The sequence below is a fragment of the Colossoma macropomum genome, unplaced genomic scaffold (assembly GCF_904425465.1).
Source record: "Colossoma macropomum unplaced genomic scaffold, Colossoma_macropomum, whole genome shotgun sequence".
Classification (NCBI taxonomy): Eukaryota; Metazoa; Chordata; class Actinopteri; order Characiformes; family Serrasalmidae; genus Colossoma; species Colossoma macropomum.
Window position 1 is genome coordinate 18,830,833 of NW_023494786.1, and position 12,762 is coordinate 18,843,594.

The 12,762-nt window shown below is 40.4% G+C and overlaps 1 protein-coding gene across 1 annotated transcript; it reads left to right on the plus strand.

The window, feature by feature from the left end:
* Positions 1-1,052: 1,052 nt before the first annotated feature.
* On the plus strand, positions 1,053-11,644 carry eif4h (eukaryotic translation initiation factor 4h). The gene is made up of 8 exons (XM_036563066.1): positions 1,053-1,187; positions 5,295-5,482; positions 5,604-5,668; positions 5,753-5,843; positions 6,739-6,810; positions 7,264-7,401; positions 8,552-8,667; positions 9,852-11,644. Exons 1-8 carry the CDS (start codon positions 1,129-1,131, stop codon positions 9,855-9,857), a joined length of 735 nt encoding a protein of 244 aa, XP_036418959.1. The 5' UTR covers positions 1,053-1,128; the 3' UTR covers positions 9,858-11,644.
* The last annotated feature ends 1,118 nt before the right edge of the window (positions 11,645-12,762 follow it).

The following is a 12,762-nucleotide window of genomic DNA, read 5'->3' on the forward strand; positions in this document are numbered from 1 at the left end:
TCTGTGGTATTACGGTAGACTATTCCACTGTACACCCCCTACACATTCACAGTACACACGGTGTTGGGTGAACCCGCGGGGAATAAACGTGTGGAGGTGCTGTGATCCTTCACTCTGTTTTCCTCCTACCTGGCCTGCTGTTAGTGTGTGGGTGAGGGTGGACAACATGGGCAGGCTGCTGACTAGGTACAGAGGCTAAAGGAGAACCCTATGCTGACCACTTGTGATATTTTAAACATCTGGTATTTTTACATAAATTGCTATAGCTATATTGATTAAAAAAAAAAAAACAATAATGCGGTGGGTCCACCAGACCACTGAGTAACAAAAACATCAACACCACACAAGGGTTAATCATAGCATACGTTTGTTGTATTGTTCATTATAAAATCAGTTTGATACACTGCTGACAGACAGTATTCGCCTTTATATTGGGTGAACAATGTAGGACTCACAGCCCTTTTGTTCATCATCTCCTCACTTCTGGGCTGTGCTTAGTGTCAGCAGGGCTTGTTGTAACTCCACATAGGACATGTCCAGTGGAGTTGATGGAAAAGGGCCACTTTCACCACTTACTCAGAACAAGAAAAAAAGAAATAGAAAGAGCCGTATGACATTACATTATTACGGCAAATGCAAAACACCACGTAAATCCCCAGTGGATATTTATAATATTTTATTTATCGTTCGAAACTGCCCACCACACAGTACAGCGACAGACATGTTTGAGTACGCAAATACATCTGCAGTATAGTGCAAAAATATATATATTTCAATAAAAACGTTTGAAAATCACTTGAACTCTGAGCTGGTGTCTCTGTTTTGTTTTGTTAGATTTTTGTGCGAGCCGGTATTTTCATTTTGGTAACGACTTCCCCGAATGGTGCCTAACTCGAACATCACTGAAATTATCATTTATAACTACGTTTTCTGGGCAGCTTTAAAGTGAAAACATGTAGCGTGTCGTTTCTGGTGTCGGTTTTTGTTCGACCTGTTGGTGTGCAGTCTCGCCCCTGCTCGCAGTGCGCGGTGAGGCTGTGCAGGCACTGCTGAGGCAGCTAAAGCAGCAGCAGCGATATTGAAGGTCCCTATTTCAGACTCCGCTTTCTGTGGACGGAGAACGCGGCCATGGCGGATTACGATGCTTACGACGACCGAGCTTACGGGAGCTTCGGCGGCGGCAGAGGGTAAGAAAACACCGCAGGACGAGCACCGTAGGGCGTGTTTACACCTCACAGAGCGAGGCAGGCGGGCCGAGCGTGTCGCAGTTCGGTTGTTTTGTGCGGAGCGGAGGCCGAGGCCCAGGCGACGCGAGCGCGCTCTTCAGGCTGCGCGGCCCCGCCGGGATGAATGGGCAGGCGGGCGGCGGAGCGACGCGAGTCCGTGGACTCCCTCTGCAGCCAGATGTGGCGGAGGAGGCTCCGGGGTTGTTCTTACGACGTATTTGTTGTCTTAACGAGCCCCCGATGGGCGAAGCGGGCTGGATTCGGATCAGTTGTGGGGCTTGTTGCCAGCAAGGCAGTTGGCGCCAGGTATGGAGTCGGGATGAAGGAAAAAAACAGCCCACATGGGCTGCGCATAGCAGAGTCATCGTATTGGTGCATGTCTGTGTTTTCAGACGTGTTCACATGGAAATGTTTTCTCACAGTTTTGTTTGCAGCAGACTCGACTTTTATTGTTGTTTCTGCATGGCTGGAATCGTGCTAGCTAGCTAGGGTACGTGTTGGCTAATTGTAGCTAGTTAGCCCCCAGACACAGGTCTGAAGCAGGTCTGCACGGTGGCTGCAGTGGGCCTGGTCTGCATTACTCACGTCCCTCACGCATCCAACTGCAGCCTTATCGCGTTTAACTGTCGCTGTTGAGGAAAGTGAGCTCTGTTTGAGTCGCCACACTGAGGCTCACAGCACAAAGCCCACATTTCTGTACGTGACGGGGCTTTTGAACACGTGATTGGCCCTGAGTGCATCAGATCAAACCGAGGTTTATGAAGCTGGAGTCATCTTGTTATGTGCCAGCTTTTTGTTCAAAATTTCCCGTTCCACCTTAAATGGTGCAACAGTTGCGTTCCAGTGGCCTGAGGCGCCAGTATATAACAGCTGCATCATTTAAGGTGGAACGGGAAAATACGAGCAAGAAATTGGCGAATAGGAAACCAACTTCAGCCTCGTAGCTGCGGGGTTCGAAAACGCAGCTTTGCGACGATCTTCGTGAAGTCAGTCGCTCATCGATTTGCTACGAATTTGCTGAAGATGTAGGTTCATCTCAGTCCGTGAAGAAAAACTGTGCTTTTCAGTTTTACATTATTTAAATGTGTGGTTGCACACGACTAAGATGTTACCAACGCAATGACTGTCTTCCAGTTGACTTGTCTTGCCAAAACACATGTTAATCGTGAATGCAGAACACATTTTATTCGTGTGCAACAGCATGACGTAGCTTAGATGGATCATGTAAATGCAAAGCACCTTTTCTTTAAATTGTGGACTAACTGAAGTAACAGCTTGTATTGTCTTGATGTTTCTGGGAAGCCTTTCTGTCCATAAGATGTGATGTTTCAAAAAAATGTTTACATATTTGTTCCATATTTAATGACGTATTTATTGTAACCAGAAGCCTGTAACCATCTGATGACAATACTACACTGGCATGTCTGTATTTTTATTATTTTAAGCATTTGTAACCCTATAGAAGTTATTTTGTTCCATAGTACTGATCCAAGTGTATGTAGTCCCAATTTCTACCGTTTATAAATGTTTATATATCAGCATCAGCAGATATGCATGGAAAAATGCCTTTATTGGCCCACTGTTTCCATATTAATGTGTCCGCAAAAATAGGAACTGGTGTGTTCAGTAATGTACAGTAAGGTTTTTTTAAAGGGGAGTTGTTATGCAGTGAGAATTAAAAACAAGAAAATAAAACAAAAGCAGACACAACTCGCATGTACATGTTCTATGTGGGAAAGATCCAGGTGTCACTCTATCTGTTAAAGTCAGATACTTGGGTGTCCTCAGAGATTCATTTACTCTGACACCAGTGGAATGTCTCTGGCATGTTGGACGGCATCTGCATCTCCCCGTGTCTTGATTTGCCAACATATCACTGCTTGCACTGAGACACTGACTTCAGATAACATGCTCTGCTCCCTTTATAATATTTTGATGCAGGTTGGCTCCCAGATCCCTTTCTGAAGCTATGTTACAGGCATATCTAGCTGTTTATCTTGGCATAGTGTAGCATAAAACAGTGCATAGATAGAAATTTGTACAGGGGGTTGATTTCTCTGTTTATAGTACACCAGCGACTATTTCATGAAAAAGAAAATGCACTGCAGAATCCTCAAAGGGAACAATCAAGTTATTTTTCTGTGCCTGTATCAGTGTACATCAATCATGCATCGGTTATTCATTGAAGTCACATAAAAAGAGGAGAAAAGGTGTTTTTCTTTAAGAAAGTTATACCTATTTCATTGCACTGAAGTATTTGTTACAAAAAAGTAGTTTAATGTTAACTGAACCATGTTCGTGTACTACCGCAACTTGAGGCATATTGTCAAAGAGGAATAGTGTATGTTTTCACAGCCAAGCTGATGCACCTGCTGATTGAACAAGCTAACAAACTTGAATGTTATAGTTTGCAGCAACAAAATAAATGAAATCTTAATTATCTGCATCCACAAGACATTTCATATACAAGAAAGGTGCAGGATATTGAAATGTAACTTTGTCAGAATCCAGCTAATGACTGATAATCTTTGTGAGCATTACAAGTGAAGTGTGAAAGATATGCACACAGACAAAGTAGGTTCTAAACAACAGACTGTAGCCACAAAGCTTCTCTTTGGATCTGGTAACCAACATAGACGTTGTTCAATTTTATTTGATAGTGGTCCTAAAACTGGTTAATTGTGTAACTATTTAACATTAATTTGTGCCAATTCTTTATTAATTGGCATTTCTTTCAAAAAAGGCATAATAATAATAATAATAATAATAATAATAATGAGTGTATAAAATGGCCAGTATCTGTATAAAGATATTCTTACATTGCAGATTGTGGTGAAGAATTTTCAATAGTATGTCCCTTGTGATCAGACAGACAGAAGATTATATACCTTTCCAGTTTATTTTTTCTTCATCAGTATACGTGACAACCTTCCTGAGTAACTTGCTAAGCGTGGAGCTTGTTGGTTAATATAGTGGTGCAAACACAGTGACATCCAGAAGCGTGTTCCAAATTTTGTAGAGGACAGGCGAAAACTTACTGCTTACAGACTGAATGGTCATAAATGTTTGAATTGCATGCCAGAGAGGCCCAAATATTTCTTCCAAGTACAAACCTGCTGGTGTCAGTACAGGCTTTGCTGTTTTATACACTGGTTGGTTGTGTGCTATGGGTGGATCCCATTCAATATGTATCTGTACCAGTATTCTTCTTGTTGTTATAAATAGGTGTCAACATTTATTCCATCCACACTGCCAATATTTGAAGAGAAGAGTTTTTGTAACCTCTGCTGCTTTTATTTATATGGCCACAAGAGGGTGTTTTCTTATTGCTACAGCCTTTGGTCTTGTTTTCAACAACACAGCAGGACTGAGCAGAGAAGTAAAATGAGCCAGCTTTATCCAACCAGTCTAGAATGTAGTAGTGCCAGAAACTTACTTTTGCAGTGAGTAGCAGAAATAGATGAAAAAATAGGGTTACAACAGTGACTTATTCAACACAGGAGGTACTTAAAAAATAGTCGGCAGTTATTTCTGTCAATTGTCATGGTTGCTGCATAGCTAGAAATATGGTTACATTGAGAGGGTAAAGAGGAATGATGAAAAGAGAGCTAAAGGCTACGCTCACAGAGAAAGTCTTCTAAAGTGTGGAAGGACTTTTTGTTAAAGCTGTATTGTCAAAGGGTTAAGTATAAACACTGATGAATGCTGGTTTGTCAAGGTCTACCGAGTGTCACTTTGGGATATTCAGCCTTGTAGCCTTGATTTCAGTCTCAATCACAGTCAGAGAAGTGGAGGCAGCCTTCTTGTTTATTGAAGGGGATACAGATTAATTTAGAAGTCAGTCATGATCACTTATAAAATTGATTTGTGAATGTTTACAGTTATGTAAATGAATGTCAATCTTTCATTTAAGGCATTTAGTAGGTGTTCTTATCCTGAGAGACTTATAGAAATGCTTTCTCATTTTGTGATATTGCCTTGTATTTTCACTAGTTTCTTGGCTTAGATGTTGTTGTGTTTTTTTTGTTTTGTTTTTTTGTTTTTTTTTTGTTTTTTTTTGGACTTTAGACCCCGAGGTGGAGCCGGCCCAGGAGGACCACGCAAGCAGAAGGAGCTACCTACAGAGCCCCCCTACACAGCATATGTGGGAAACCTGCCCTTCAACACAGTACAAGGAGACATAGATGCCATTTTCAGAGATCTCAGTATTAGGAGTGTGCGACTAGTAAGAGACAAAGAGACAGACAAGTTCAAAGGTGAGTTGGACTAGAAAACATTTATGATTTAACAATATTTATTTGAATTTTTTTAATAATACGTTAATTAAAGGAGTACTAGGGTCTGCATTTGATGCATACTCACATTTTTCTTTTTCAGGTTTTTGTTATGTAGAGTTTGATGACTTGGAATCTCTGAAAGAGGCTTTGACATATGATGGTGCTGTAAGTAGTCTACATTTCTGAAATCTTAAGTTTAATAGTAATATGTGCAGTTTTTATATGGTGCCTGCTGGAATTTCTCAACAGCTCCTTGGAGAGCGATCATTGAGGGTGGACATTGCAGAGGGTCGAAGACAAGAGCGAGGTGGAGGGTTTGGCTTCCGAAAAGATGAAAGAGGTACTGGTCATGGATGGAAATTCACAGGATATTTTCTTTAACACTGCACTGAGCTTGGTATTTCAGCTATTGGCTGCCTGCTCAAATCCAAGTCTTAAAAAGAATGAATAATACACAAAGCAATTATTGTTTGTCTTTTCTTTTTAAAAATACAGCATTTAGAGTTGCAACGCTACAGGCTAAATAACAAAATAATAGAATAAGTAACTAAGGGCCACAAGATAAAAGTAAGTAGGTGCTGAAAACATTAGTGACTCTACACGTTCAACAACAACAAACACTCGTAATGTGGTTGAAGGGATTCATCATGGAAAGCACTACTTTCATCAGGAATGTTGAGCTTTAACACAGGATTTTTAGAAGGCACCAGTGATTAGATTCCTGTATTAATTTCATAGATAAGATTCATGCCGCTTTCATCTAATTTATATTCCATATTTTCTCAAGTATTTCCATGATGGTATCTAGTGTAATGTGAAGTGTTGTCCAGTGTTTCAGTAGATGTAATTTTTCATTGTAAAAGAATTCTGACTGTAGTGTTTTAAAACCAAGCCAAATAACTTGGATTCGAGTAGGTGGCTATATTCACTTTCTGCTCATTCTTCATTTACTCCACTGTCTTTCTTTTCTGTCATTTCCTCTTGATAGTAAAATAAATGTCTACAGCATGAGCTTTCCTGCTCATTTCTCTTAGTTCACACTAACAAAGACTATTCTCCCAGGGCTGCCTTTTGTCTGTCGAGCCAATTCTTCCTGTTTAGCAGTGCAACTAACCAGGGCACGGCAGGAGGTCTGGTCATTTTACCAGAACCACTGAGTGGGAGGCTCTCTCTTGACCCCCACTCCCTGCCTTAGATTGCAGCTTGTTTTAAACAGAGCCCCCTGTCCATTTCAGGCCGCGGTGGCACACGGGGGTCCAGAGGAGGTGGACGCGAATCTAGAGACGACTTCGACCATTCTGGAGGAGGTGCGATGAGCGGGAACAAAGTCAGAAAGGCATTTCTGCAAAAATACCCATAGGTCTAGATACTCTAGCGAGTAGGTTTAGGAAGCACTCAGACCTTGTTGCTGAATCACACAAACTTGAAGACTTTTGGTTACAAGCTATGATGCTGTTGGAACAGTGTAATTTTTCCTTGTCCTTCCTATAGATTTGTGTTTTTGTCATTTTGTCACCTTCATGACCGTACAGGGAGTCCATCTCATTGCCATCAGTCATACTGTTACAGGAGTTTTACTGCTGTTGTGGACATAAACCCTCTCTTAGGAGTTGTCTGTAAATACTGATCTAAGATAACTGTTATTGTGAATTTAAGTGCTGCGTGCTGCACTTGTCATGGATCAGTATTTTGGAACAACTTCCAGCATTTGAAGAGAAGTGCTAGTAGAGTTACTAACCTTTTCTTAATGAAAACCATAGGCTTTAGAGAGGACGATTTCATGGGCGGGAGGGGTCGAGGAGGCAGTCGTCCTGGTGACAGACGGATGGGTAGCGGAATGGGTCGCTACAGAGATGGACCTCCACGCGGCCAGACGGATTTCAGAGAACCCTCTGAAGGTGTTGCATCTTTATTCATTCTTTTAATGGCTTTTTGCTTTTAAACAGTATCATTATTTATACAGATTCTGCCATCAGGGTCCAGTATTTAAAAATGTAATGCTATATATGATGCTGCCACATATCAGGGTTGTCAGATTCTGTATATTGCAGTTATGTTCTCAAACTTCTCAAAATCTAGTAGCTGGTATTGTAAGAACAGTTTTGGACATGTCTTATAAATGTGTAAGTGTCTGACCAGAATGCCTATATTTTGAATAATTCAGTAATGAGATTTATTTATTTTTTTTTATGGAAGGCTTTGTTACTGGAGAAACATTTTAATGCTCAATCATGGAGGACAGTTTTTACAGGCATGTAGGCCCTTATTTATCAAAGTTGTGTTGAAACAAGCACAAATTGGACCATTCTTAATGACGTATGAACTACTCTGCATCTGGTTTAGGAAGTTGTCCTATGGCAATGAAAAAAGTGATGATTTTTAGCACAGTTGACTTACTTGCATATCATTTGCAACAAACACATCCCAGTTTGCCCTCATATACCCATCATTTACATGAAGCACGCATAATTCATGCAGATGTTTTGACAGTGAGTGAATGGTTGTCTTTTTAGTCGGAGTTTGAGGTTGAGCAGGAGTGCCCCCACTACTGGTCAGATGTTAAATAGCTTCAAAGTGTTTGAATGACTGACAAGGAAAAAAATATTAAAAATGTTGTAGCTTATGTTCAGATGGTGATGTGATTATTTTCATAAAACACTGATGGCTTGAGTGATAATGCAGAATATGAGCTAGCTTCTACTGTATTAGATAAGCTATAAGTTTAGATTTTTGGGGAGGTATTTATTATGAGTGGTATGAAGCAAACATATAGTCACAGCATTTCTTTATCAGTGTGGATGTAAAAAAGTACATCTACTGTAGTACAAGGATTGCTGAGTGCAAAATGATTAGTATTTTCTTTAATTTCTACTTTTACTGGTTGTGCTGATATTTAAAATGTTGATGTATTAAAAGCAAATCAGGCATTTTCAGGCTGTAAGTTCAAATTTTTTTAAAGACGTTTCAGAAAACTGCTTTCTGTTTTACTGATTTTTGTTTCTGAGTCTTGCACTAACACAGCTGTTTTCCTCTTCTTTTTATCTTCAGAGGAAAGAGCGCAGAGACCAAGGCTACAGTTGAAGCCTCGCACAGTCTCTGAACCCCTAAACCAAGTGGCCAATCCAAACTCGGCCATCTTTGGGGGTGCCAAACCCAGGGAGGAGGTAATATCCAAAGAAAAACACTAAGAGACTGCAGCCTCCCTCAGTGCGCTAAGACGGACAGAGGGAGGAAAGGGAGGGGAGGGGAGGGGAGAGGAGAGGAGAGGAGAGTGCAGGACTGGGACGACAAAACACGTATCATGCCAATGGGAATAAGATAAGACTCTGTCATCATTCCTCCTAGTTAGAGATGAATGGAGTCCCTCCTTCTTCTGAATCTTCTGGAGTCCCTCCTTCTTCTGAATTTGAGTGAATATATTTATTCAAGAAGGAAAAAAATTTATAAAAAAACACCTTCATAACACACTTGCACTACACACGCATACACAAAACGAGCAGCTCGTGAATGCATGTCAAACTGATAAATCGTTTTTACGTCCACCTCTGCTTCCCTGTAAGTAGTGCCTGCTCTGTGCTGTAGTTTTTGTCAGGGGAAGGCTCATTCACGTTCTTTGTGACACAAAAAGGGTTTGATAGAGCTGCTCTCTTAAATGGAATCCAAACTGTAGTTTTAAACAAAAGTTTTTTTTCTTTTTTTAAATATGTATACATGATTATTACTCAAATTATACCCCGTTACTGTGCGATGGAAATAATGCGGGTTTGGATATGGATTTAATTTGGCTCAGCCTTTTACCTAAGAGGTTAGATACGTATTACTTTGTGCTTGTTATTAAATCCATATTCATTTTTGTGACTGTGACGCAGGTAATAGTGTCAGTGAATATCCCCCGCATCCCCGCCTCATCCCCCCTCCCCCCTTTTTTGTGAGTTACTCCTGTGAACAAAGCATAGTGAAATCACAAGCCCAGTCAGTGCACCAGCCCTCAACTGTTTTATGGCCCACCCTCCTGTTGAAGCAGACTCAAACATTTTGAATGCACACTTACACATATGGTGCTTTCCTAGCCCTGATTGTGTGCAATAGTGATTTGACGCAGTAAGGCTGTGGTAGTAGAAGCGTACAGGCAGCGTTCAGTTTTGGGGCCGTGTGAATGTAAAATATAAGTAGTAGAAATGACACAGGTCATTTTATTAGTCTACTGCAATCTCCTGTTCACATGGGACTGATTTTATATTGTTTGGTCACTTTGTTCATGTGCAGAATAAGTGTTACATTTCAGCCTCTGTGAAACAGGCCCTTGTCTAATCATTATGTTCTTGTTTTTGTTTTCCCGTTCTTTAAGAATTGATATAGCCGTGTGGCTGCGTTATTCTGGAAGGCTAGACTGGATCTACGGGCTTTGTCCACGAAAAATCTTTCAAAGACGTGTGGGCAGAGGGTGAGAGGTATCAAGCTCCCCCCCTTTGCACACAAACCCAAAACAAGGCCTCGTGTGATTGGTTAAAAAGAAGCTGGACTTGGGGCCAATGGGGAAAAAAAGACGTGGCCTAGGCTTATACCTACCCGCGTCTTGTCATCTATATGTGAACCTCGCACACCTAAGCAAGACTCAAAGGACAGTGGCTTCAGTTTGATTCTGTTGCCTTTGGGTAAGGACCTTACTGTGTGTATTCTTTTCTCTCCCTTTCCCAAGGCATCTTTATGTTAAAGCATTTGAAATTGAAATTCTAGACACATGGGAGTAAATGCAGACCCACTGTGTCTTTTTATATTTTGCTTACTAAATTGCTGCTCCGTTTCTGAAATAACGTTTTTGGGCTTTCAGCAACCACTGTCTTAAACATTAAATGGTTAAATGGCAAGAGAATCTGAATGTTCATTTCTGTTTCGTATGTAATTCTGGCATAATCATTTTGAAAGGTTTTTTTTTGACCAAGTCTGTTTTATCCAGGTATGCGATGCTTTCTGCAATGATGCGAGACAGCCAGTTTGTTTAGAAGAGTGAGATGAAGGCGTGCTAGCTTTTGAACATGGATAGCGGCTACAGTCTCAGTCAGGCAATTGTCAGCGTTCACAGCTTGATAGTAATGTATTTCATCAAAAAGTTAACTATGGATCACTCTTTAACATGGACAGTAAAAACTGCCTTGACATAGGAAGCTTATTGAACAAAAGTGTGAAAAAAATAAAATAAAATCACCCGCACATTTCCAATCAAGGTGGTACCAGGCACTAGTCTTGTCTATTAGATCAGGAATAGATTTCTCTTTGGATATCCATGTGTTGCAACCTTTTTATTTTACATTTTACTGGACATGAAATGGAAGAAGTAGAGCCTTTTCTTACTGTACTATAGAACGATTGGCTGTTTTTATTCTTTTGTTTTTCTTTTCATTTTTCCTACACTGTTTATGGCAATAAAATATATCATCTTAAAGTGTTTCAAATGAATGTGTTCACCTGGACAAGATGTAGAGTGCACAGCAAATGGGGGATGTCTGTCCTAGAATATGTATTCACAATGAAAATGCACTTAGCTAAGGTGGTATACTAAGAAGTATTGGGATTCTGTTTCAGATTAAGAAAGCTTAGTGCCATATAAAGTGTTGTTCAACATTTCCTGAGTACTGCCTAATTTTAGTCCTGAATCTTTATACTACCTTGTTTGGAAGCTGATTGTTAAACTGGAGTTGGAGTTTGCTGACATTTTCTACTTCATAAAATGTAGGGAGTAGACGGGGGTTCCGCATCAGCGTTTCATTGCAACTTTCAAGTGGAGCCAATGTAAAGTTACATTCAGTATAAATCAAATGGAGACTTTTGGTTTGCGCCCCCAATACCAGTAATTACAATCAGAATTTATCATTTTAAACTTTGACTTCCTATCTATAATACCAGCCTTGCCATTTTTCTTGAGCTTTTAGCTTTTTTGGATTATCTGCAGTTCACTGACTTTAACAGGTTGGGTAATAAATTTAGACTTAATTAAGCACAGTGACTTCCTGAGCAAAATAACCCAGACAGACACAGGGTTTATTTGACACCCTGGAACTGCACCCTTAAGTTTTATACTGCAATGTGTTAATTATAAAGAGTGTGCTGTTGTGGACAACTTGAATTTTATTTTTACTTTTTTTTTAATAAATTGCATTTTTATTTTTCCTTTAACCATTTGCATCATTGAAAAAACACTCAAACTTCAGTCGTTAATTACACAACTAAATAAAAAAAAATAAAGAATATTTCAGAGTGCAAAGGCGTGCTTGTTCTGTATTAGGACAATGCAGCTTCTACAACAAGAGGCTAAAAATACAAAATAAAGCAGGCAAGAAGTGCCAGTGTACGAGTTACAATTGCAGTCCAAACCATGGAAGACCGCAGTGATTTAGGCCTAGCTGTACTATTGTTCAGGACAAATAAAAATAGGTATGCTGCTGTGTTTCTTTGAGAAATTAGTAGAGATCAAAAATCTTTTTGGAGAGGAAAAAACTCATTGCTCATTTACTAAAAAGAAAATTTAAATAAACAAAATACACACTCTTGGCACATTAATTGTTGTACTTAAATTGGAACACTTTGAATTTAGGGTAATTTCACAAGCCAAGTTTGGGTGTGCACCCTGAGAAGACTCTTTGGAGGTTCACAAGAAGTCTGCTCTCTTGCAGACTATATGGAGGGCAGAAAATAAACAGCTGACCTGTGGCTGTGGACATTAAGGTGATGTGCATGTTAAGTCTGAGTCTGCAAGTCTGGGAAGGCTGGAAATTTACACTACGTGAACAAAAGTATTGGGACACCTACACATTACACCTACAGGAGCTTTTTATGGAGTTGGTCCCCCTTTGCAGCTATAACAGATTCCACTCTTCTAATAAGGCTTTCTACAAGATTTTGGAGTGTGTCTGGGAATTTTTGCAGATTCATCCGGAAGAACATTTGTGATGTCAGACACTGATGTTGGGCGAGAGGGCCTGGCTCGCAATCTCCATGCTAGTTAATGCTAAAGGTGTTTGATGGGATTGAGATCAGGGCTCTGTGTGGGCTAGTCAAGTTCCACACCAAACTCACCCAACCATGCCTGCATGGACCTTGCCTTGTGCACTGGAGCTCAGTCATGCTGGAACAGAAAAGGGCCTTCCCCAACGTTCTCCTGGCATTCGGCAAATCCAGACTCGTCTGTCAGACTGCCAGATAGAGAAGTGTGATTCATCACTCCACAGAAAATGTTTCTACAGCTCCAGATTCCAGTGGCA

What these genes read in the sequence shown, in the direction of transcription:
- eif4h (XM_036563066.1), top strand. Translation starts at nt 1,129, where the DNA reads ATGGCGGATTACGATGCTTACGACGACCGAGCTTACGGGAGCTTCGGC. An exon ending in CTTTGACATATGATGGTGCT is followed by an intron (nt 5,669 to 5,752) that starts GTAAGTAGTCTA and finishes ATTTCTCAACAG; the next exon opens with CTCCTTGGAGAGCGATCATT. An exon ending in CTTCCGAAAAGATGAAAGAG is followed by an intron (nt 5,844 to 6,738) that starts GTACTGGTCATG and finishes TGTCCATTTCAG; the next exon opens with GCCGCGGTGGCACACGGGGG.